The 22385-nt window shown below is 39.7% G+C and overlaps 1 protein-coding gene across 5 annotated transcripts in view; it reads right to left on the reverse strand.

The window, feature by feature from the left end:
- Positions 1-862: 862 nt before the first annotated feature.
- CAST (calpastatin) overlaps positions 863-22385 on the reverse strand; it is a 66114-nt gene continuing 44591 nt past the window's right edge. For 3 of the 5 annotated variants that reach the window (XM_068423113.1, XM_068423112.1, XM_068423115.1), the window contains exons 14-30: positions 21608-21706; positions 20391-20474; positions 19366-19413; positions 16772-16876; positions 16380-16481; positions 15617-15718; positions 14526-14609; positions 13715-13762; positions 13449-13544; positions 12779-12877; positions 11207-11308; positions 9377-9469; positions 6862-6915; positions 6371-6460; positions 4613-4692; positions 3435-3498; positions 865-2329 (exon numbers count right to left, since the gene is read on the reverse strand). In XM_068423113.1, coding sequence (XP_068279214.1) covers positions 3441-3498; positions 4613-4692; positions 6371-6460; positions 6862-6915; positions 9377-9469; positions 11207-11308; positions 12779-12877; positions 13449-13544; positions 13715-13762; positions 14526-14609; positions 15617-15718; positions 16380-16481; positions 16772-16876; positions 19366-19413; positions 20391-20474; positions 21608-21706 — 1344 coding nt within the window. In that variant the 3' untranslated portion in view covers positions 865-2329; positions 3435-3440. Of the gene's footprint in view, positions 2330-3434; positions 3499-4612; positions 4693-6370; positions 6461-6861; positions 6916-9376; positions 9470-11206; positions 11309-12778; positions 12878-13448; positions 13545-13714; positions 13763-14525; positions 14610-15616; positions 15719-16379; positions 16482-16771; positions 16877-19365; positions 19414-20390; positions 20475-21607; positions 21707-22385 lie in introns of all 5 variants that reach the window. The other 2 variants (XM_068423116.1, XM_068423114.1) reach the window with 2 other exon arrangements.

Raw genomic sequence — 22385 nt, forward strand, 5'->3', positions numbered from 1 at the left:
CTACTGTTTCCTTTTACATACGAGGCATCTTGTACCTCTTAACTCATTAGGGGAAACAGGGACTCTGAGCAGGCTGTGCATCGTATGTACATTTTTGGTATTTCAGGTATTGCTGACTCTTGCTTGAAGTGTTTTCAGAGCTGAAAAAGCAATTTAACAAAAAAATAAAATTCATTTACGTGATTCTAGATGAAGTACTTCATTTGTGTCATTTTGCTTCATTTCCTTTGCTGTTGTGAGCAGTGATTTTCATTGCATCTTCAGTTTCTTAACTTTGGCGAAAACTAAGTAATATTCCTAGTATACCACAGCCCCTTGCTCCACTCCCCCCCCCCCCCTTTTTTTTTTTGTAATTGAGGAAGCATCAATTAGCCAGTGCGTATCCAGATGCATTGCAGCTCTCTCCACAACAAAGGGAGCATCATAAACAGAAAAATGTTCATCTAATGTCATTTATCTCAGCACGTTTAAGTTTCACGGACTGAGCTGTATGAGCTGACACTAATAAACACTTCAGACTTCGTGTGCTGTGACGGAAGCGTACTTACAAAACCAGACACATGTAGGACCAAACTGCTTGTCTGCACAGCCCAGAGAATCTGAACAGGTACAGGGGTGCTGGGCAGGGCTCACACGCTTCATTAAAACACGGTGTTTCTTCTGTTGCTTGAGAATGAACTGTTAATCACTTGTATATCGTACGTTTCAACAACAATTCTTAACTGCAATTTTTCAGCAAAATAATAACTTTATTTCTGAAAACTCTTGTGCTTATGTCTTAAATCTTTTAGCTGCTTCCCTACACAATGGGAGTCCACAAGTTAAATTTGGTCCTAGTTTACTGCGATACAGCTTTGAAAAGCAAAGGAAAGGGGAAAAAACTGTAGCTGGATCTTGATCAGATTGTGAGGGCCTTTGTGAAGCATCACTGACAAGTATTTTACAGGTTTTTTTTAAACACATTATATTCAGTTTTAATATGTCAATGTTTGGTTTTATTATTTCTAGGGTTTCTTTTGTCTCTCAATAGCTGTTCAGATAACAGGAGTAATAAATGAAAAGCTACGAACATCAAAATGCATTCTTAAAAACTTTATTAGTGTGACACAGGTTCCCAGTACAGACTGTGGAGTACAGTCAAAAGTCTAAATATCCCCAAGTTAAATCTCCGGGCTGCCTCTGTCTGCAACGCTACATACCAGAGTCTGATGTTGGTATCAGTACAAATGTGGGTATGACCTTTCTCTGCAAGCTAACGGTGAAGCAGTACGTGTGTGAAGACGTGCAAAAACATCTGCAATTTACGAAGTCAGAGGAAAACACGCAGAGGCACCTGGCACACTTCAGTCGTGACAGCCCTGTCTGCAGCAAGCTGACGAGAGGTGCCTCCTCATGCCTGTTCCCTTGCAGAGCAGGTGCACATGACATTGTTCCTTGCAGCATTAACATCTGCCCTATTTCTGCATTCCTTTCTGGAGCACGAGGAACAGAAGCAAGGACTAGAAACAGTGCAAAATTTAAAAAAATAAGGCCGCCTGGTGACCTGAACTTCTCTCTGATCTCTGCTAAGGCTCCTGTACCTTCTTTATTTCCTGTTCTGTGATGCTACCGGTGTCATTGTTACACCGGGATTGTACTTGTTCAGTCCAGGAGACTCCTGAAATTATGAGATAACAGTACAGATACAATCGGAAATCAAAAAAAACCTGTTTTTGTTGTTTTAACTACAGTTAAGGCAGCATCCAAAATACCTGGTTTATTACTAGATGCGCTTGATGAAGCAGTTAATCCCCAGTTTCTCATTCTTTAGCTACCCACAGCTTACCTATGGTTTCCTACCAGGAACTGGCTTGAGGAAGGACTGTACAGCCAGGCTGAGGTGGGCTGAGGATAACTAAAGCTCTTATATTCCAGAATACTTAATGCGCTCACTGCAATGCTAAAAACGCTAGCACATACAAATTCTTCTGAGATTTACAGGCACTATGTGGAGATTATGTGCAAAAGTCTGCAGATTTTTTTTTGGCATTGCTATTCACTTATGAAATATATTTCTTGCAAATATAAAGCATTCTTTCCCTCTGAAAACTGAAGAAAATTACAAAGAAGTCAAAGTATATGAGTATAATAAAGTGAACAGCTAGAGAAGGAAAAAAAAAAACCACCTCAGTCTACTACTGGGGAAAAAAGAAAATACGAAAAAAGTCCAGCAAGCATCACTGTACAAAAAACACCCAGAATAACCACAGGCTTTTTGCATCAGCTTTTGTTCTTCAGGAATAATTATCCACCAACAGAAAGAAGACATTTGACATGATGCGCCAAGATCCTGGGGGGAAGAAAAAGAAAAAAATGTTGAGTGCTTATCTTCTTTAACTTAGAAAAAAAACCCCACAAAATAGATCTGGGGAGAATTACCAGAGACATGTCTCTAGTGACAGAGAGAAATCCAACAAGACTTAATACGACAAGAGATGAGGAACTGTTTGAAAGCGATACTGCAGTGAGGGTTGCAGTCCACTGACGCAGTGATGATGCAACTTTGTCTTGCCCATTGGAAGCTGGTTGCCAAATCCTCACACAAGACTTCGCTCCGTATAATCACTCACACTCCCAGGGGAGCCAGGCTTGCCTCCGCTGTCAGAGGGGAGAGGCTGCTCCGCAGGGGCTACAGAGAGCCAGAACCCAGCCCCTCCTGGCCAGCACACGGCTGGACGGAGCTCGGCACTGGACTTGTCCTTGCCTCTCTCCTCCGCGCCCCAGGAAACCCTCCAGCCTGAAGCACTTGTTTCAAGCATCGAAGTGTAGTTACGTGAATACTTCCATGAACTAATGACAATGACGGAAGAGTCCAATTACTTGCTCTTACATTAAGGGTGTGATCGAGTGTAGTACAAAGGAGTACACGGCGGCAGTGGACCACGTGCACAGAACCAGGCTCTATTTGTGCCAGGCAAGCTGGGAGCAGAACACTGAAACTTGTGACACCTGCCAGCTAGCTGTGGGGCTTTTTATATCTGTTCTGGACACTGTTCCAAAACTAGCCTGGTGCAGAAATAATGACATAAGCTCACTGTCCTAAAGATAAAAACAACCAGTTGAAATGTGCTTCGTCTTCATTACTCTGTAGAAAACATCTTACTAGGGAAGCAGTAGGTCATGCCTTGGAATACTGAGTCACATGAACCTGAAGGAATTTAGCTAAATGAAGTAATTCTGTACCAACTGTATGCACCAAGGGTGAAAAAAAAAGTGAGGCCTTTTCTGCCTAGGATTCACTACCCTGAAGTTCAAAGTCATTCCCAGTGTTACCTCTAACAGCATCCCTAACTATTTCTTGGTTCAGATAAAAGACTGGCAACAAAACTTGGCTTTAGTAACACTAGCATGAGTTGTCTTTGTGGCAGGTTCAGAGAATAGAGAAGAAATCTCACCCCATGCTAATATTTAGCTTGTTTTCTGCTTCTCAGATTTGCTGCTGGAGGACCGTCCCTTTGCCTAAAGAGCAAGAGAAGCATGAGATAGTAAGAAACTGTGAACTAAGCGCAAATCTGAAATAAAACTGTGACAGATACTCATCAGAAGTCACAGTTCAGACATAAATATGATCTGCACTTGAAAGAGAGAAAGTTTAACAACAGTCTTTGTAACTTCTGTTGTGTATATGTATTTTTATTTTTCCACCATCACTTACTTTGTTCCAGATGGAGGGCTGCGGCTGACCTCTTCATACCCTGTTTCTCAACATCCTTTCACCCACGCTAGCGATCCAGTCACAACTCAGAACATTAAAAAATATATCCTTCTGAAGAGGAGTTAAAGACCTCCCGCAATTTTACATCAAAAATTGTAAGACTGTTCTGTTGTTACACAAAAGCCATGCGTGGCAATTTCATAATAAAGAAATATCGCATCACTTGAAACATAACATTTCCAGAGCAGATGTTACCATCTGATTCAGGCTTTTAACCTGCACGCATCCTGTGGTACGGGTGATGGGAAGTTTCACCCGTACCTAAATCCATTTTCTGTACTTTTGGATGACAAAAGCCAAGCAGCTTTTTTTTTTTTTTTAATTATAGAAACAACTGCCTTTCTTTTCCCACCAGATTCACACTGCATACTTATTTATGAATTTATGTGGGTTTGCATTCATTTTTAAAAAATAAATTACGATAATAACTTGAGAAAAGGATGTATGGTTGAAGGAGTACATTCTGATCACTTTTAGAAAGCTGTTACTTAAAACTGTCAAGAAAAGAGAGCAGTGATGGGGTTCTCGAGGCAGCTATAGGCATGTGAAGTGTGACTCTTAAATCAGCAAATATGGGAATGAGGAGCCTGTGGAGCATGCACTGAGCCCCCTGCGGAAGACCACACTCTCTCTGAAAGAAACATATTTTAGCCCTCATTTATTGAAAATTTCCCTTGAAATACAGAGGTGCTTTTCTTGTATGTACATGATTAAAAAATGGATCAAGTTCAACCTATTGATGTAAAACTTTCCCCAAAGTAATATCCATGCAATATGAATCCAAAATCCAGTTGCCCATCTTTTATGTTTAGTTTATGGTAGCCATGACTGTCCATATTATAATACGTATGTTCCTACCGTTTTAGGGTCTTTGGGTTTTCCTTTTTCCTTTGGGGTTGGTTTAGCGGTGATGGTTTCCTTTGCACTTTTGTCCTACACTCCAAAGAAAAAAAATAATTACAGTTACAAACAGAACAGAGAATTGATGGCTCCTACATCTGTCATAACACATTATTTTGTACGTGGTGGGTAAGGTGGGAGAGCGCTCGATGCAGGACGCATGCATGTAATTACTGCCCTTAGTCCACAGCAAGCTGGAACCTTGTCTAATAGTCAGGAGACTGGGGCACCAGAAAGCATACACAAAAAAAAAAAAGCTGGTATATATGGGCAGATTTTGTATTTACTACAAGGCAATAATGTTGCAGCAGCAGATGTAGCTCCGAAATTCATAACCAAATAAAACGGCACTTAAAACACCAATGGTTTGGCTTAAGCTGCCTGAGGATTCGGAGTCAAGGTAAGCACTTGGGGAAGTACTGCAGTGGTCAGAAGAGCTGTTTGGAAACAGCTATTTCATCCCAGGAATTACGTCTGATCTGAACTTCAGTTTCAAAGCTGCTTCTTCTCTGCCCCCCAGGAGAGGAACAAACACAGCATAAATGCACAGATAATCATAATCAACATTTTACGTATGGACACACTTATATATAATTGGTTCTTGGTAACTGGTGCCTTGTAGTATAAGCTTGAGGAAGTTAATGCAGAATTTCGCTTGGGAACTGGTTATGCTTCCACAGCTGTGTCTCTCCAAGGGATTTAATTTTTGACTGCTAATACACAGGTTTGGTCAACGACCACAGATCTTGTAAATTCAAGCTTTGTTTTTTCTTTCTCCTTGCAGGAAGCAGGCATGTCACTACTAAAGGAAAAAGGCAGGGAGGGGCTGTGGGAACATAATGGAAGATTGGTGAGGAAGCTTGTGAGGAAGCATGTGAGGTGACTGTAGTGGCACAGTGGATGTCTCAAAGCCATACAAGACCTCTCCCTCTGTCCAAGCTCAAGGTAACAAATGCTGGGTTAAGAGCAAGCAGAAAGTACGTCTGACAGTGACTCTTCCCACATGTGGACCAAATCTCAGTCCCCTTCTTCACACTCTTCCAACACAACCATCCTTTCTCAAACGCTGTCCTCACGTTGGTGACCTCCAGATTTATGCAGCTTCCACTGCTAGTTCATTTCACATAGCCTCACATGTGCAGCACTTTGCTGGGAAAAGCCTGACAGCTGTTTGTCAGCTGTGTTTAGGATGATTATATGACAAATAAATGCTCCATTTCTCATTACAAGACCTCTCCAGTGCATTCCTTCTTCATCTTTCTGGTCAGCTCCACTATTTTCCATAACACATCTAAAACTCTTTTCTACTCTCTGCAAAACCCTCTTGAACTGTTTCTCAGTTCCAGCCTACAGCTATTGCTAGGTAGCGCATGCAACCCCTGAAGAAAGATGTGTCTGCCTCTACATTTTTTGGACACACTAACCTGTACAAAAACTGTTACAACAATTCTCTGCTCAACTCACTTCTCCAAGCCTGTCTTACCTCTCTAGAAGACCCTAAATACCACAAACCTTCCTTCTTCCAAATATTTAGTACACAGCAAGATGCATCAAACTTCCACGACAGTACTAAGACAATCACTACATCTGGACAGCATCTTACAAAGAAGCTAGCTCTAAGCCTAAACCAAGTTGCTTCAAAGAAAAGTGAGGAACTTTCACAGAGTAGCAAAAAAACCTTTTTATTTTGCAAGTTATTAGCAGAAAATGTCCTACCTTTGAGTGCTGTGGTGTGACGGGAGCCTTTGCACAAGTATCAAAGTCACCTGATAGGGCATCAATAGCTGCAGAGTCATCTGTAGGCTTCTGCAATAATTTTAATTCTGAAGTCACACAATATGCAACACAATATTCCTACAGTCAAATTAATATTTCAGGAATTTATGTCTGCTTTAGTTACTCCTTTCTTAAAAAGAAACAAAACACCTGAGCTCTACACACACATTAGAACAGAGATGACTATGTGAGGTTTCCAAGATACACAATTTCTTTGAATACTGGACCTGAACATTCACAGTGTAGTTGTACATAAAAACTGTATTTATTGTGAAGAGTTACTCTTCACAAAAGTTTTACTGTCCACAGCATTACTATTACCTACTGCATTCAATGAATCATGCCTTGAGCCTACAATGAGACTATTTCGAAAAAAAGATCAGAGCACATAGCACAAAACAAACAGAGAAAAAAAATATCATGTATGTTACCTTTTGTTCTTTGTGTTTCACATCATCCTTTGTTGTTGGCTTTACTGGTTGGCCCTTGGGAAGAAGAAAGATTACATCCTCAATTTGAACTGTTCAGAACAGTTTTAAGATGCAAGTACTTATGAATGACACTGGGAGTTCACAGATGACCAAGAAAGCTGCACCATCCTGAACTGATTTCTTTGGTTCCCATGCTATGTATTCAAAGTCAGTTCATGATGTGCTTTCATGCTCTGTTACTTTAACTACATCTGCGATACCATCTTTCTATCCATGTAGTTTACTGGAAAAAGAGTTTCCTGAACCACAAAAGATTACACCACTGTCAGAGCAGTCACTTGCTCCAGTGAATGGCAGTTTCACAGGGATTTAGGTATACCACCAAGGAAATACTGGTATATACACTTTGTCCCCAAACTTGGAATGAAACTACTTGGAATGAGTAAGCATTACTACCACAGTTTGCAAGTATCTCCTGTTTAAAAGCAGACTATAAAGCCAAGCTGTTCAAAGGGAGACAGTCTATTTTTAAACCTGGTTTTCTGGAGCACCTAAAACACTGAGCCAGTGTAACTGGAATCTGTACTGCTAAATCTCCAGGACGTTGATTGCTACTGGTCGGTTCGAGGTGATTGATTTGTTCAGACTGCCCAATTTAAAAAAAGAAAAAAAACCACCTAATTTTTTTCTTTTGTTTTTTAATTAAATGCGTGCAAGAATAAACTGAGCTACTCTAAGTATAAGATATTTACATATTTAACCCTAACACCCATCTACCTGTCTTGGTAGATGAGGGCCGGGTCAGGGACCAATTAAGCAATCTGGACGTCCATAAATCCATGGGCCCTGATGGGATGCACCCGCGGGTGCTGAGGGAGCTGGCGGAAGTCATTGCTAGGCCACTCTCCATCATCTTTGCTAAGTCGTGGGCAACGGGAGAGGTGCCTGAGGACTGGAGGAAAGCGAATGTCACTCCAGTCTTCAAAAAGGGCAAGAAGGAGGACCCGGGTAACTATAGACCGGTCAGCCTCACCTCCATCCCCGGAAAGGTGATGGAACAACTTGTCCTTGGTGCTGTCTCTAGGCACATCAAGGATAGGGGGATCATTAGGGGCACTCAGCATGGCTTCACCAAGGGGAAGTCATGCTTAACCAACTTGATAGCCTTTTATGAGGACATGACCCGGTGGATAGATGATGGTAAAGCTGTGGATGTGGTCTATCTCCATTTCAGTAAAGCGTTTGACACGGTCTCCCACAGCATCCTCGCAGCTAAACTGAGGAAGTGTGGTCTGGATGATCGGGTAGTGAGGTGGATTGTGAACTGGCTGAAGGAAAGAAGCCAGAGAGTGGTGGTCAATGGGAGTGAGTCCAGTTGGAGGTCTGTGTCTAGCGGAGTCCCTCAAGGGTCGGTACTGGGACCAGTTCTATTCAATATATTCATTAATAACTTGGATGAGGGATTAGAGTGCGCTGTCAGCAAGTTCGCTGATGACACAAAACTGGGAGGAGTGGCTGACACAACGGAAGGCTGCGCAGCCATTCAGAGAGACCTGGACAGGCTGGAGAGTTGGGCGGGGAGAAATTTAATGAAATATAACAAGGGCAAATGTAGAGTCCTGCATCTGGGCAAGAACAACCCCATGTACCAGTACAAGTTGGGGACAGACCTGTTGGAGAGCAGCGTAGGGGAAAGGGACCTGGGGGTCCTAGTGGACAGCAGGATGACCATGAGCCAGCAGTGTGCCCTTGTGGCCAAGAAGGCCAATGGCATCCTGGGGTGTATTAGAAGGGGTGTGGTTAGCAGGTCGAGAGAGGTTCTCCTCCCCCTCTACTCTGCCCTGGTGAGACCGCATCTGGAATATTGTGTCCAGTTCTGGGCCCCTCAGTTCAAGAAGGACAGGGAACTGCTAGAGAGAGTCCAGCGCAGAGCCACGAAGATGATTAAGGGGGTGGAACATCTCCCTTATGAGGAGAGGCTGAGGGAGCTGGGTCTCTTTAGCTTAGAGAAGAGGAGACTGAGGGGTGACCTCATTCATGTTTATAAATATGTAAAGGGCAAGTGTCGTGAGGATGGAGCCAGGCTCTTCTCAGTGACATCCATTGACAGGACAAGGGGCAATGGGTGCAAGCTGGAACACAGAAGGTTCCACATAAATATGAGGAAAAACTTCTTTACGGTGAGGGTGACCGAACACTGGAAGAGGCTGCCCAGAGAGGTTGTGGAGTCTCCTTCTCTGGAGACATTCAAAACCCGCCTGGACGCATTCCTGTGTGATATGGTCTAGGCAATCCTGCTCCGGCAGAGGGATTGGACTAGATGATCTTTCGAGGTCCCTTCCAATCCCTAATGTTCTGTGATTCTGTGATTCTGTAATACATAAAAATAGTACACACACTTGCTCACCTTACCTGTTGCCCCCATAATTCCAAAGAGGACAGACTGACTCATATGCACAAATTTCTGCTGTTGCAATAAGATAGCTAAATAACAGCTACCAAAGCTTTTCCTTACCTGCTCACCTGACTCCAGAAGTTTTTGATAGTCAGGTGGGATAGTATCATCTCTTTCTCCAAGTTTGTCTCTGTGTTCAGACTTAGCCTTTTCCTGAAAGCATTTAATTTTTTAATTTATGTTAGAAATATTGGCAAACAGTATGTCGGTGGGCTCATTAAACTTTGGACAGATGCCTTTTTTGAATTTAAGATCTTAAAATACCAGAAAAACCCCATATATTAGTTTCACTATGAAGTGTGTTTCATGCCTGAAAGTTTTCAAATTACTAGCTTTCAATAAGTGTACACATTTATTAAGTTAAACATATATATATATATATATACACACACACACACAGAGCAGCATCTTAACATTAAAAAAAAGTTATGTCAACTTTCAGTTCTGCTTTTCAACAATATGACTAAAAGGAGTCATTCCATACTTCTGCATTGAATCTCATCCATGCACTGTAGCTTTAACAGAAAACTGACATTCTTGCAATGTTTTACCTGTGAATGCATCTGAGTACATTTAGCAGAACCCAGGGCACTTATCCACCTCACACCCAAACCGATCAAGAGTGGCCTACGTTTCTCATCAGACTTAGGAGCCAGAGTCAGATTCAAATCCAACACAACTAAAAGGCAGAGCACCACAAGCTCCTGAAAAGTGCATCAAGGAGGGAAGCATTCCTTCCACTACATTTATTTTTCCATTTATGCTTCTTTGATTTCTGGCAAACATACCAGAAACATGCCAAACGTTAACACCTTGTTTAGATGCAAGTAGGTTTTTAGGCATATTGTTGAAGAATATTTTTGTATTTGTTACCACAGACATTTCAAGGAACTTTTTTTCCTTTTTTTTTTTAATCCAATATAAGCATTTTCCATGCCTTTGTAAAGAACAACACATGAGAAAAGCTGGGGTCCTACAGCTCTGCTGAAGCACAGGAGCTCCTGAGATCTTGCACATGAAGCATTCACTCCCTTGCTATGGCAAGGGACAACACTACCCAGACTGTGTAAACTTGTTCCTAAGGCAGCCAACAACCTCTGCACTGGACCCTGATCAGAGATTAAAAATCTCCTTCTAGATTCCAGCCTAAATTTATTTGTGGGCAGCTTCTGGTGTTTTTTTTTTCCCCCAGTAATGTCCTTTACCTTAAATATTTCAGTTTATAATTTAGTATTACTACTACTACTATTATGCAGAAATGCGTCTGATTTTCTTACTAGCAGAAAGGTCTTCATACAATTATAGGAAGAAAGACTGAATGGAGACAAAACAACCAGAAACAAGCAAGTTAAAAAATGGGACTTATTAATTGAACACATCTGTTGACGAACTTGGTATTTGCAGGGTTATAAAAGTCAAAGCTTGACAAAAAGAGGGTCACAAAATTAATTTTAGAAACAGAGGCCAGAGAAGACACCTGAAAAATAATTAGAATGACAATAAAAGGCACTGAAATGAAACTATTGCAAATTTCCTGTAATATTTCAACACTTACCTCCAAGTGGCTAAAGTATATTAACTAATTCAATATTTTTCACAAAAAAACACAAGTAATCCAGCTGATTAAAGAGCGCATGCTTAGAGGCAAAAAACATCTAAGTGAACTGGCCGATATCCCTACATGTAGGACAACCTAAGAGTATGTTTTTTTTTTCTAGTAACCTTACTCCTCCACACAAAAATCACAGGCCATGTACTCCTATGAGTACGTAAGAAATATTACAGTATACCATTTTAAAAAAATTCCTAAGAAATAAGACAAGTATCTCATTTTTTTGGGATCCTCCCCCCCTGTCCCTGACTCCACAAGTTTCATTATGTTTTTGTTACCTTTACTTTATCCACAACTGGTTTGTTCTCATCAGGGTCAGGTTCCCTTTGTCCCAGGGAATCGGACAGGAGATCCAAGGCTTCATCCATCTCTTTTCCTCCCTAACAAAGTATAAATACATTTGTGAACGAAAATCAGCTGTAAAAATAATCTAATTCATCAAGCTAATGTAAGTACTGACTAATGAACTGCCAGCTTCAGTGAACAATGAACAATCACCTCTCCCTTTGTAATTACAATGTAGTGCAATAGCTGGGGAAAAAATTACAGAATACTTAGACCTACAGAAAACATAATTTCAAGAAGGGGTTATGGAACGTATTTTAATGGCTTTTTTTTGTTACACATAAGCCTAACCAATCTAATAAGAACAGTGTTATGAAAAGATTGGTTTTTGGTAATTGCTGTTCATTTGGCAAACATCCTTATCACTGCAGATTAGCTGCTATGAAAGTGTCAATCTGAAGTAAAACTTACTAACATTTTATCTTCACAACATATATGGTCTTTTGCTAATTCGCACCAGTTTTATTCATACACTGGTTAGAAAATGAGCTCTTAAAAACCAACTAAAACCCAGGTGGGAGGAGCTTTGTATTCCCCTTTCAAATTCGGCTGGAATCACTAGAGCGAGCTCCCACTGCGCAGACCAAACTGGAAGAAGAAGGAGGCATGCAACGCTATGACTGAACGCAAGCCAAGGGGAGTTATCCTGTTATTAAAAGGAGGTCATGGCACTGCCTCTCCCTCCATTAACCTTGAACTCCTCTTTTTATAGGCTTAAGAGATGACTTTGCCACTACGGTAATGACTGCACTATAATTATTGTAAATGTTCTCATTACCTAACCAGGAAAAGAAAGGTGTCATTTGGTTGAAAGCCCAAGCCAAAAATGAAACCATTTGCACATAGGTGACTACCTGCATGGACCTACAGAATGGAAATGCACACATCCTGTGATGCCCTCAGTAACTCTGGAGGAATCAGCACAGGACTGGGCACTTCCTCGTCCAAGTGCAGGTGAGGAGGTTTCAAAGGCAGACTGAAACACGACAGTGAGTGGAGCTCAGACAAAACGGGCAGACCAGTCTTCACAGTCAGTTGAACATGAGGCGTCCAGAAACTCACACTTTTTTTTCCCAAAGGGAACATTTTCTTTCCCCCAATAGCCAGGATTACCAAGAAATTATTTTAACTTTGCAACAGTCTATAGTGGTAAAACTGTCTGGATCACGCTCCCATCTCTCTTCGTTAGCCAGTTCTGAGTTTGAGATAGAACAGAATAGAATAGACTAGACTAGAGAGTAGACTAGAGAGTAGGCTACAGTAGAACAGAATACTGTATTTCAGTTACAAGGGACCTGCAATGATCACCTAGTCCACCTGCCTGACCAGTTCAGGGCTGACCAAAACTTAAAGCATGTTATTAAGGGCATTGCCCAAATGCCTCTTAAACACTGACAGGCGTGGGGCATCCACGGCCTCTCTAGCAAGCCTGTTCCAGTGTTTGACCACTCCCTCTTTAAAGAAATGTAGATCCTAGACAAGGATCTACAGACGAGGTTGCTTACTGAGGTAGAAGCTAGAGGAGCTGCTGAGTGCACGGAAGAAACTGTAGCAGCAGAGATAACATCTGAAGAATCTGCAGGCTTTTTACCCTCCTTGGTTTTCTGAAACGAGACACAGCATCATTACTAACACAGGGGACTAAAAGAAAAATATGCATCAAATTCTACGCATCTAACATGCAATGCACATACAGTTTATTTCTAGGACTTTATTTTTCTTAGAAGCTCTACTTATTTCAGATTGAAACTCCTTCCTGAGAAGTACTGTGTAGCTCTCTTTCATCTCAGTTTGTTCACGTTCAATCTTCCACCCCAACTACTGGGTTAAACCTTGGCATAGCTTAAGTCAGAGGCAGGTTTTATGTGACTTCAGAGGAGCTAAGATTTCGTCAAGCCCATCTATATTCCTAAGTAACACTTTTAAAAGTCTCGACTGCAAAGCATTACTTATGCAAGCAACTGGTAAAAAGATATGAAAACTAACTTACCTAGTTTTTTCTAATTATTAAAGCTCTGCTCTCTCTTCCATTAATTTATTGCAAAAAATATTTAAAATTTTTATTTACTGAATTTTATTTAAGAACGTTTACTTAAACTTTAAAGGAAACAAAATATCAAGATTATTGAAATAATTTGAAAATAAAACAGATATTCAGAAATCAAATATACTCACCTTTATTACAGTTGGTGTAGGTAATGGTAGAGATGGGGATGAAGAACAGGAAAATCCTTCTGTCAAACCCTCTAAAAGATCATTTTCGCTCATAGGCTACCATTAAAAAGAAAAAAAAAAAGAGGCTTTAAAGCCTTTTCATCTATTAAAAAGTGAGCAGGTAACACAGCCTACCTCCACTTTTAAAGTGAAGACTGGGAATCCTTAGTGACATTTGAGTAAGCAATTCACAAATGAAACATTTATCTGAGCATTCACTTTTTTACCTGGGACTTTTCTTCAGGTTTTGGTAAAAGTGGTTTTCCATCTTTATCCTACAAAAGAGAAAGGCCTTCAGATTAAACTGATCAGTCCTTCAATGACCATGCAATACAAGTACTCTGAGAGCATTCACTGAACGACAGATAATACTACACAAGATAATGATCTAACTAGTGACCTCTAGCATCTACTGCTGTTACTCAAGGTGCCATTTAAAAAATCTAGGTCCTGTTAACTTAGAAACACCTGAGTGTTGAAAAGTGATTCGGCATGTGGGATTCTGAGCTTTCCTACTTCACGTTTCAACTTCCAAGGAAACAGCATGATTAATAAATAAAACCCCAACTTCCAGATCGGTAACAATACTCCTGGATGCGGAGTCCAGAAGGGCTGTACGTTTTCACTCCGGCAGCTGTGGCAGGTGTTGCACAAGACTTGGCTATTCCTAAGCAACCCATTCACATCAAATAAGTTGTGTGGTGATGTCTGTAAAAACAGCACCTTGAAGCGTTCGTGTTTTTGAACAGTTTTGGCCAATCACAATTTGTTACGTTCTAAAATACAAAAAGCTAATGTAAGACCCCAGTCGAAATTATTCATATGTAGGTACTTGCATCTCAGTAACTTCTGTGCCTATGCAGGCATCTAATTATAGATGTCAGACATTCAGGAACTACAAACCGGAATTTTTACATGCTAGAAAAATGGCTGAACTAAACATCAACATTTCAAAATGAAATGGAGTTTCAGTTTCATCCATATATTCTGAGGAATGCAAGGAAAGTTAAGACTAAAACAGCACATTAAATAAATTACTTTTGCTTCTGTTAATCTGTACTCCGGAGGAATTGTTTCTTCATCCTCACCCAGTTTTTTGCATTCTTCCTGTTTGGTTTTCTCCTACAAAGGCAAAGTAAAAATTATATTAATTAAACCAAATAACTACATCCCAACAGACACGCATATGAGCAAGCTCTCCAAGTCTTCAGTCTACTGATCCAAATTAGTCTTTCAACTCAACTACCAGATAAAAATCTCATGCAAATTATATGAAACCCTTTTCTCTTGAGAAACCCTTCATTTCCCTGCCTGTTTCTTCCTGTGTGTATCAGCAGAAGCTCTACCTATTTCAATGAAGATCAAGCATGGACCAAAACCAAATTAGTGTTATACCTCTGAGTCTTAATTCCTGACTACTTTTGAAATCCACTGAACAGCTACCTGGGCTGCATGCAACGGAAGGCTGAACAGAGAAATCAGTAGCCAACTCCAAAAAGGACTAACCCCCATACAACTTATTTTGGAAGATGACAACTAAGAAAAGGTGGTAAAGCCAACTTGGGGGACTTTCATTTGATAAGTTCTAGCCCACCAGAAGAGCTGTCCTCTATTTTTGGCTCCAGTCAATTCTATCTGGCCCATGGTCTGGGGTGGCAAACGGGGGCATTCACACTGTGACTATGAACAGCATTCCCTGAGATAGAATACACTTATTTCAGTGACTTAATTAAGGCTCCCTGCTAAAATAAGATCAGTGAAAAAACTAAAGTTTCATGAATCATTCCCAATTTAAATTACTCATCATACAGTTGGTTCCTTTTGAAAAAGGACCATACTGTATGCTACCTCTGATGTGAACGTTAATTCTGCTTTGGTTCAGCAGTAAGACACTAAGCAAATGCAGTTTTCAGAAGCTGTAGTGTAAAAGGCAAAATGTTTAACAAAATGTACTCACTGTGTTGAAATCCTGCTCATACTTCCTATGCAGAACACAACTGGTTTCACAAGTAAATTTGATTTTTAAAAAACCTGAAAACTATTATCTCTAAATTGTTTCTAGCCTGAGGAGTAACATTGAAGATAATTACATCAAAAGTAAATTTTTTGAGGTCTGGTTGTTTCTCTACCTTAACTTTGTCCACAGCAGGTTTCTTTTCATCTGGATCAGGCTCCCTCTTCCCTAGGCTACTGGACAAGGCTTCCAGTGCTTCATCTGCCACGTGACCAACCTGTACGGGCATCAATACAGTAAAAAACAATTCTTTGGAGTTCAGCTGCAGCTGAAGAAACCTGTTCATATACTACCACCCCCAGCCACACATTGCTTAAAGTAAAAATTGAGAAGTAAACTAAAAAACTGTAATGCATCTCTCCTTAATTATCTTCACATACTTGGGATCTGCTAAGTTCAAGACATAAAGAACGTCTGACAGGGGTTGCTCTATAAACAGGCTTCTCCTTTCCAAGGACTAACTCACAGCTAAAATGTTTCACAGGGGAGTTTTTTGTTTGGTTGCTTTGTTTTTTAATAGAAGCACATATATTCTGAGAAGAGATGCAAGAATGTCAGCCATTAACGCAATCTTCCGAAATATTCTGTAGGACAACTATAATTTTTTTGTTGAATTTGTCTTTTCCTGCGGTATCTATTAAGTTCACTAACAGCCTCCTTTTCAGAGCATGAAGAGCTACAGCTGACCACAAGAACTGTCAGTTTGACGTCCTCTATTAAGAAGGTCACTGACCTTCCCCGTTCAGTTTGTGCTTGACTTGATTTCTTTGGAAAGCACCCAGCCTTTGTGGCTTTCCTCTGCAGAGGAAGAATATGCAACACTGAAAGAAGGATCTTGACAATATGCTGTACCATTGCATAAGTGAATAAATACTCACTGAAGACACAGCTGATGGAGCTGAAGACTGCACAGTGCAAGCTGTGGCATGAGGGACTACTTCATCCTCAGTGGTTTTTGCAGACACAGGATCTGAAAGCTTCTGCAGAAGAAGAAAAATTACACTGCATTTTACTGAATACGCTCAGAAACCCAAAATTTACCTGTTAAATGGCTTTTTTTAATACAAAACAAAATAAGAAAAAAAGTCTAAATTTAAAGGTAGGAGCCCCTCAATTAAGGACTAAGTGCCAATACTGCATGTTCCACTGAAGGCAACAGGGGAAAAAAAGCAGAAACAGAAGAAAATATTTTTCTTGAAAGCATAGTAGCATTATCCAGTCTCAGCACAACTATCAGTGTCAGCATCTTCAGTGAACTGGAAAGACATACTTTGGATGTGCTGCTGGGCTTCGACGGTTTGGGTTTTACTGCAGGCTGCGCAGGGCAGGCAAAGTCTTTTGAAAATTCATCAACAAGATCAGATTCACTCAAAGGCTGTAAAAAAGACATATGCAGTACAGGTGACTCACTGTCTGTTTTTAATTTATTTTTTCAAGAATTATATTGCAACTACTCAGAAAGCAGGAAAACTTTTGCAACCCACAGCGAAATAACCTTTCACATTTACGTGCAACAAAACAGCATGAATTTTGCAGTGCATAAAATTAAGAAAACCACTTCTCAGAATAAGTCAGTTGCTTTGTTATCAAAAGTCAATATAATGTAGAGAACATTAGGTTCAATACTGTTTACAGGGCTACTGAAAAGGAAAATGCAACCTCTTAATCCGAAAAAAAAGAATGCTAATATTTACTAGATAGTATTTAATGTAACAGCATCGTGTTGTTCTAATACTTCAAGTATAAATTACATATAGGTAGTGGAAAGCAGCGCCATCAGATTATGATTCTCCCACTCTAATTTTTGTTTTCTTTTTCCCCAGCAGAAGTAGAGCTCCCTCGGAGGCAGTGTCAGCTGGAAGTTCTCTTAGCTTGTGTGCTGACTGCTGACACTCAGTGGGTTTCACTGCACACGTTTTCGGGAAAAGTGAATAAACTGCAGTTTTAGTTCCCTCCTGTGTGATCTGTTACAATCTATTGATACTACGCAAACTAGTCCTATATAATCTATATACTTCTGTGATCTATTACTAATGCTCCCGGGAACCTTCAAACTACTGTTTACATCTAAATGTTTAAATCTTTACTAGCAGTGATTGCCATTCACTCGCTAAGTGGAACTTAATTGGTTAGGGCTCATTTGGTCAAATTCATAATACGTAAAACAACATTTCTAAAGGAGACTCTCGCATTTTCCCTCCCACTTTCCTTCTTTTGACTATCAGTGCCCTTAAGTCTTTATAAAATGTCTCATCACAGAATGCCCCACTTTTCATAATAACTGAATTTCTCCACTAAATAAAAAAAGGATTTACGCAATAACTTTTTCCACAAAAGTAATGCCACTGCATGTGCTTAAGGATATGCAGAATGGAGGCCCAAAGTAACAGAAGCCCTAGCTGAAATCATGAAGGAAGAACTTTGCGTTCACCAGGGATCAAAGAAGAACTGTAAGTGATTGAAGGTTTTTCAGCTATTGACATAACTTTTTTGCTTTGCTGATCTAAATTACTGATGATAGCACAGGAATACTGGTGAAAACATCTTGCTCAAAGTCGCCTTCTTCAAACTATAAACAGTGAAGTACTGCTGAGAAAAATACTGCAACATATGACTTCAATACCCATGTGATTCACTTACAGAACAACTATTCAATTATATTTGTGTCTCTGATTGATAGGGGTGGAAGAGCATATGAATACTTACTCTTCTACTAACCACTTAATTCTTTTGGAATAAGACCTCATGATTCTGAGCTCAGCTTCTGCTTGGTTTTGTACTGGACTTTAGTCAAACTATGAACCAACCTCCCTTAACCCATGCCACGTTCCTCTTCTGGAGATTTTCTTTTTTTTGTGTGCCATCTCTTTCGTGCTCCCTGTGAAACAGGAAGGCTTGTCTTATAACGTTAGTGTCTGGTTCCCTCAGAGCGTAGCCGTGCTCTCTTTTTTCCCTTATGACATGCTTGGCAGGCACTCCTTCTCTGCAGCTCTCATACATCACTCACTCAAGACAATTGCATGTCCAAGATCTGACAGCAAATTTTTAGAGATGTAAAGTCTTTTCATCACTGCCTTTGCGTTCCTCCATATTTCAAGCTTGAGTAATACAAATTACTTCACATTTCTGCTGAAAAGACACAGTGTCATTCTCGCACAGATTGGTCCTGATCTTCACACTCACTTCAGAAGAATGAAGGTTTCCCGTATTTTATCAATTTTGGTAGCACTCCTCAACTTACAGTATTTCCAAAGTGAAGCCCTCAGTTTCTTCAGCACACAGCTCCTTTGCTTTTCCTAATTTTTGACTTTTTTCCTGCGCATTTTAAATTAACCTTTGTAACTTTCTCTTTCAACATTTTCATTCTATCTTGCACTTTCTAGGCCATGATGGATACTTTTTGCAAAGTCCAAGTTGTTCTTTGTGATTAGGAAAATGTGCACAGCAGTTTTTTTCCTCTTTCCAGTCATGCTCCTTTATATTTGATGACTAATGAGAGGAAACTGTCAAGAAAAAAGAATTTCCTGCCTCACCTCTCTCTGTCCTTCAACAGCTCCAACAGACTTCTACAGAATACCTTACACTAACTCCCCATACAGCTCTTTGTGACACCAGTCATTTCTGTAACTCTCTCCTATCTTAGTAATTTCTAAACCTTTTTCTTACTATGAGCTCTTCATTCACAGTCAGTGAATTCCAGTAAAAACAACTTTCACTTCACACTTCAGATAGCAGTTTTTGTCCAAGGAAGGAAACACACAAGCAGATGAAGAAACTTACATATTAGCACAGAGAGAAGTAATGACAGAGAGGGAGAAAACAGGGTATATATTCACACTCCTACAATATTGTTGTTTTTCTAACCTTAGGTTTTTCTTCAGGCTTTGGCAATATTGGTTTTCCATCTTTATCCTAAAAGTAAAGTAAGTATTATTGACATTTTTCCACTGTTATAAGAAGTGCAATACTCCATAATCACGAGCAAAATAATACAAAATAAATGATACACACAAGATGAAATCAGTGACACAGTAACAGGAATGCCCCTCAACAGGGGGAACTCTTACATGGCCAGACAAGTGGATAAAAAAAGCAAATGTGATGTCAGCACAATACAAATGGGCCAAGAGACCAAAAAGTATTCATTCCTATCAGTATCAATATGCAGCAGGAATTAATTCCATAGCAAACCAGCAGGAATTCATCCAGTAGTAAAAAAAGCTTTGAGTGCAAAAGACAAACTTTTGCAGTTGAACAAATAGAGGGTTAGATCCCAGGCCTGTAGTCAGGCAGTGTTGAAATCTCTAAGAACAGAGGTAAAACTGTTCCTTTCAAAACAGAATGTTAACATTCAGCTCCAACAAGGCCAGTTTATATAGCAACCTTGCTTACGTCAGTTATATTAACAACCGTCACAAAAACTTCCAACTCTGAACTTTATGGAAAACACATCTCAGTTCTATTTTGTTTTGCTAAGCCTTGAACAAATCTCCATCACTTGAAGCGACTATCTGAAAAAATGAGTGTAATTTTCAGACCGTTTTTACAATAGTGTTTCAAGGTTACATTACAAAGTGACACCCAAGAGCACTTCTGTAATGAGATGGATTTTACAACGCTGAGGTTTAATATCAGTGTTGTAACATCACTGCTGGAGAAGCAATGTGTGTCCTGGGAAGATCAGATCTTTGGTCAGAATGCCTGAAAAACCTAGTCATGCCCACAAAGGAAGGGAAGGAAACTAAGATACAGAAGTCACCCACAGGAGAAAGCCATTAATTAAACACTAGTTTTGCTTGTTTTCCGCACATTCTTTCCCTCTCTGTGACTAAAGAAAGTGTCAGATGCAGTGCCCTACTTACGAAGCAATGGAGATACGAAAACCTTACCAACTCCGGTGTTAACCTGTATTCTGGAGGTATCGTATCATCACGTTCTCCAGCCTTACTTTCTTTTTTCTCTTTAGCTTTTGCCTTAAAACGAAAGAACAAAAAAAATCACTTAGAGAAATTAAAATAAAAACTCAAAGTACACTCAACTTCACTATCAAGATTCTTCAAGCCTACTGTTTGAAGGAGTACTAGCATCAGATAAAATTATTCCATATATCAAGATATTAAAATTCCTCAATTTATTCCTATCAAAATTCTGTGGTAAAATCGTCATGGCTTAAGAATCAATGCCATATACGAATATGGCTATATTATTTTAAATTCTAAAAAAATTCAGACACTATTCAGAGTTGTAACTTTGTGGAAGGTACTTTTAGAAATTTTGGGCTGTACAAAATCCTCAGGTTTCCTTGGATGTCATCACTCTGATGACACAAGCCGTAATTCTGTATCTTTTTCCACCACTCCTACTGAAACACAGCTTTTAGTTCTCTGGACCTCCTTGCAATATATGAGCAATATATCCACTAAGTACATGCTCTTTTTTGTCAAAATTGAGCTCCAACATCATCTGTCAGCAACAAATGATTTTTCTACTATTTCCCTGTCATTTGTTTGCTCTGAGCTGTAAGTCAGGACAGGGGAAAATAACTGGTATTAGTGAGGTTATAGGCAGAGTTTGCAAAACTAAACTAAAAAGTCAAAGCTTAACATGCAAACACAGGGCTACTGTTAAAATCTAACTTCTGTTGAAGAAAAACAAAAGTCTTAGAAGACATGGCGAAAGGCAAGACACAAATCAGGAAGATAATGGAGTCTGAGATAAAAAGGAGTACATTCACTAAAAGCCCAAGAAGTTAATTAAAAATCAAACAGCAAATACGTGCTATAAATTATACCCAGTGCTTGGGGAAGAAAACAGAGCAACTATAGCTAACACAGGGAAAGGTGTATGTATGTATGTATGCTTGTATAGCCAAATGAAATGCTTATAATTTTCCACACCATCTTACTGTATTCTATTCTACCCATATCCACTTGGGATTTCTTCATTTCTTAATTGTCTTCATCACATAAGACTCAGACATTCCTTAAGCTTTTGATATGAAAGTCGCTTTGTTATTATTTTACACGTTTGTACAGTATCTATCAAGGAGGACTCGGGATTCCACAGGAGAGTCTGAAAGCTGCTGTAAAAAGGAGTAAGATTATACCTCTGACACCTCTACAACAGGGCCAAGATCTTCTTCAGGTTCAGGTTCAGGTCCACCAAGAGTATCAAGAAGAGCTTCCACTGCGTCATCTTTAATTTCCTGTATTTAAGAAAATATGCAAATAATTTCATTATTTCTTTACACTGACACAGGTTTTACCTTACATATCTTACATACAGCATATCTTTAATGCAGTATATGAAGCAAACAGCCAGCACCAGACTGGTCATTTCTGTTTGGCTTTACCCGATTTCCTTAACACCACATTGCAGGATACGGCAAATTATGTGATAAGATCAGCACAGTCTAATCAAGGCATATCTCCTCTTAAGGGGAGGGGAAAAGAAAAAGCAAAAGCAAAATCACAGTATCACTTAACACAATTGCCATATGCTTTGAAATGGCAAACCCAGAAAGTGTAAGGTCACACTCGCTCTCTACACAGGAAAAAGAAAGGTTTGTAAAACATGAGAAAATTACATCATATCCAAGTTTTAAACACAACTCATATAGCTAAGAAAACACATATATTTTTCTACTCTATTGCTTCTAGTCAGAACAACTACAGTTATTCTGCAGAAGAATCCAGAAGGAAAAATGATCTGACCCATTAAGGCCGGATCTTTAAGGTACAGTTAGGAGTCTGAGCAATGGCAATTCCTATTATTCCTATACTTTCTATGATAAACAGGATTTACAACTGAAAATAAGGATGATGAGCATCTTTACAGAATCAGGCACACATAAAATATGTAAATTTTAATTAGAAGTTAACTAG

Source organism: Nyctibius grandis, chromosome Z (assembly GCF_013368605.1).
Source record: "Nyctibius grandis isolate bNycGra1 chromosome Z, bNycGra1.pri, whole genome shotgun sequence".
Classification (NCBI taxonomy): Eukaryota; Metazoa; Chordata; class Aves; order Nyctibiiformes; family Nyctibiidae; genus Nyctibius; species Nyctibius grandis.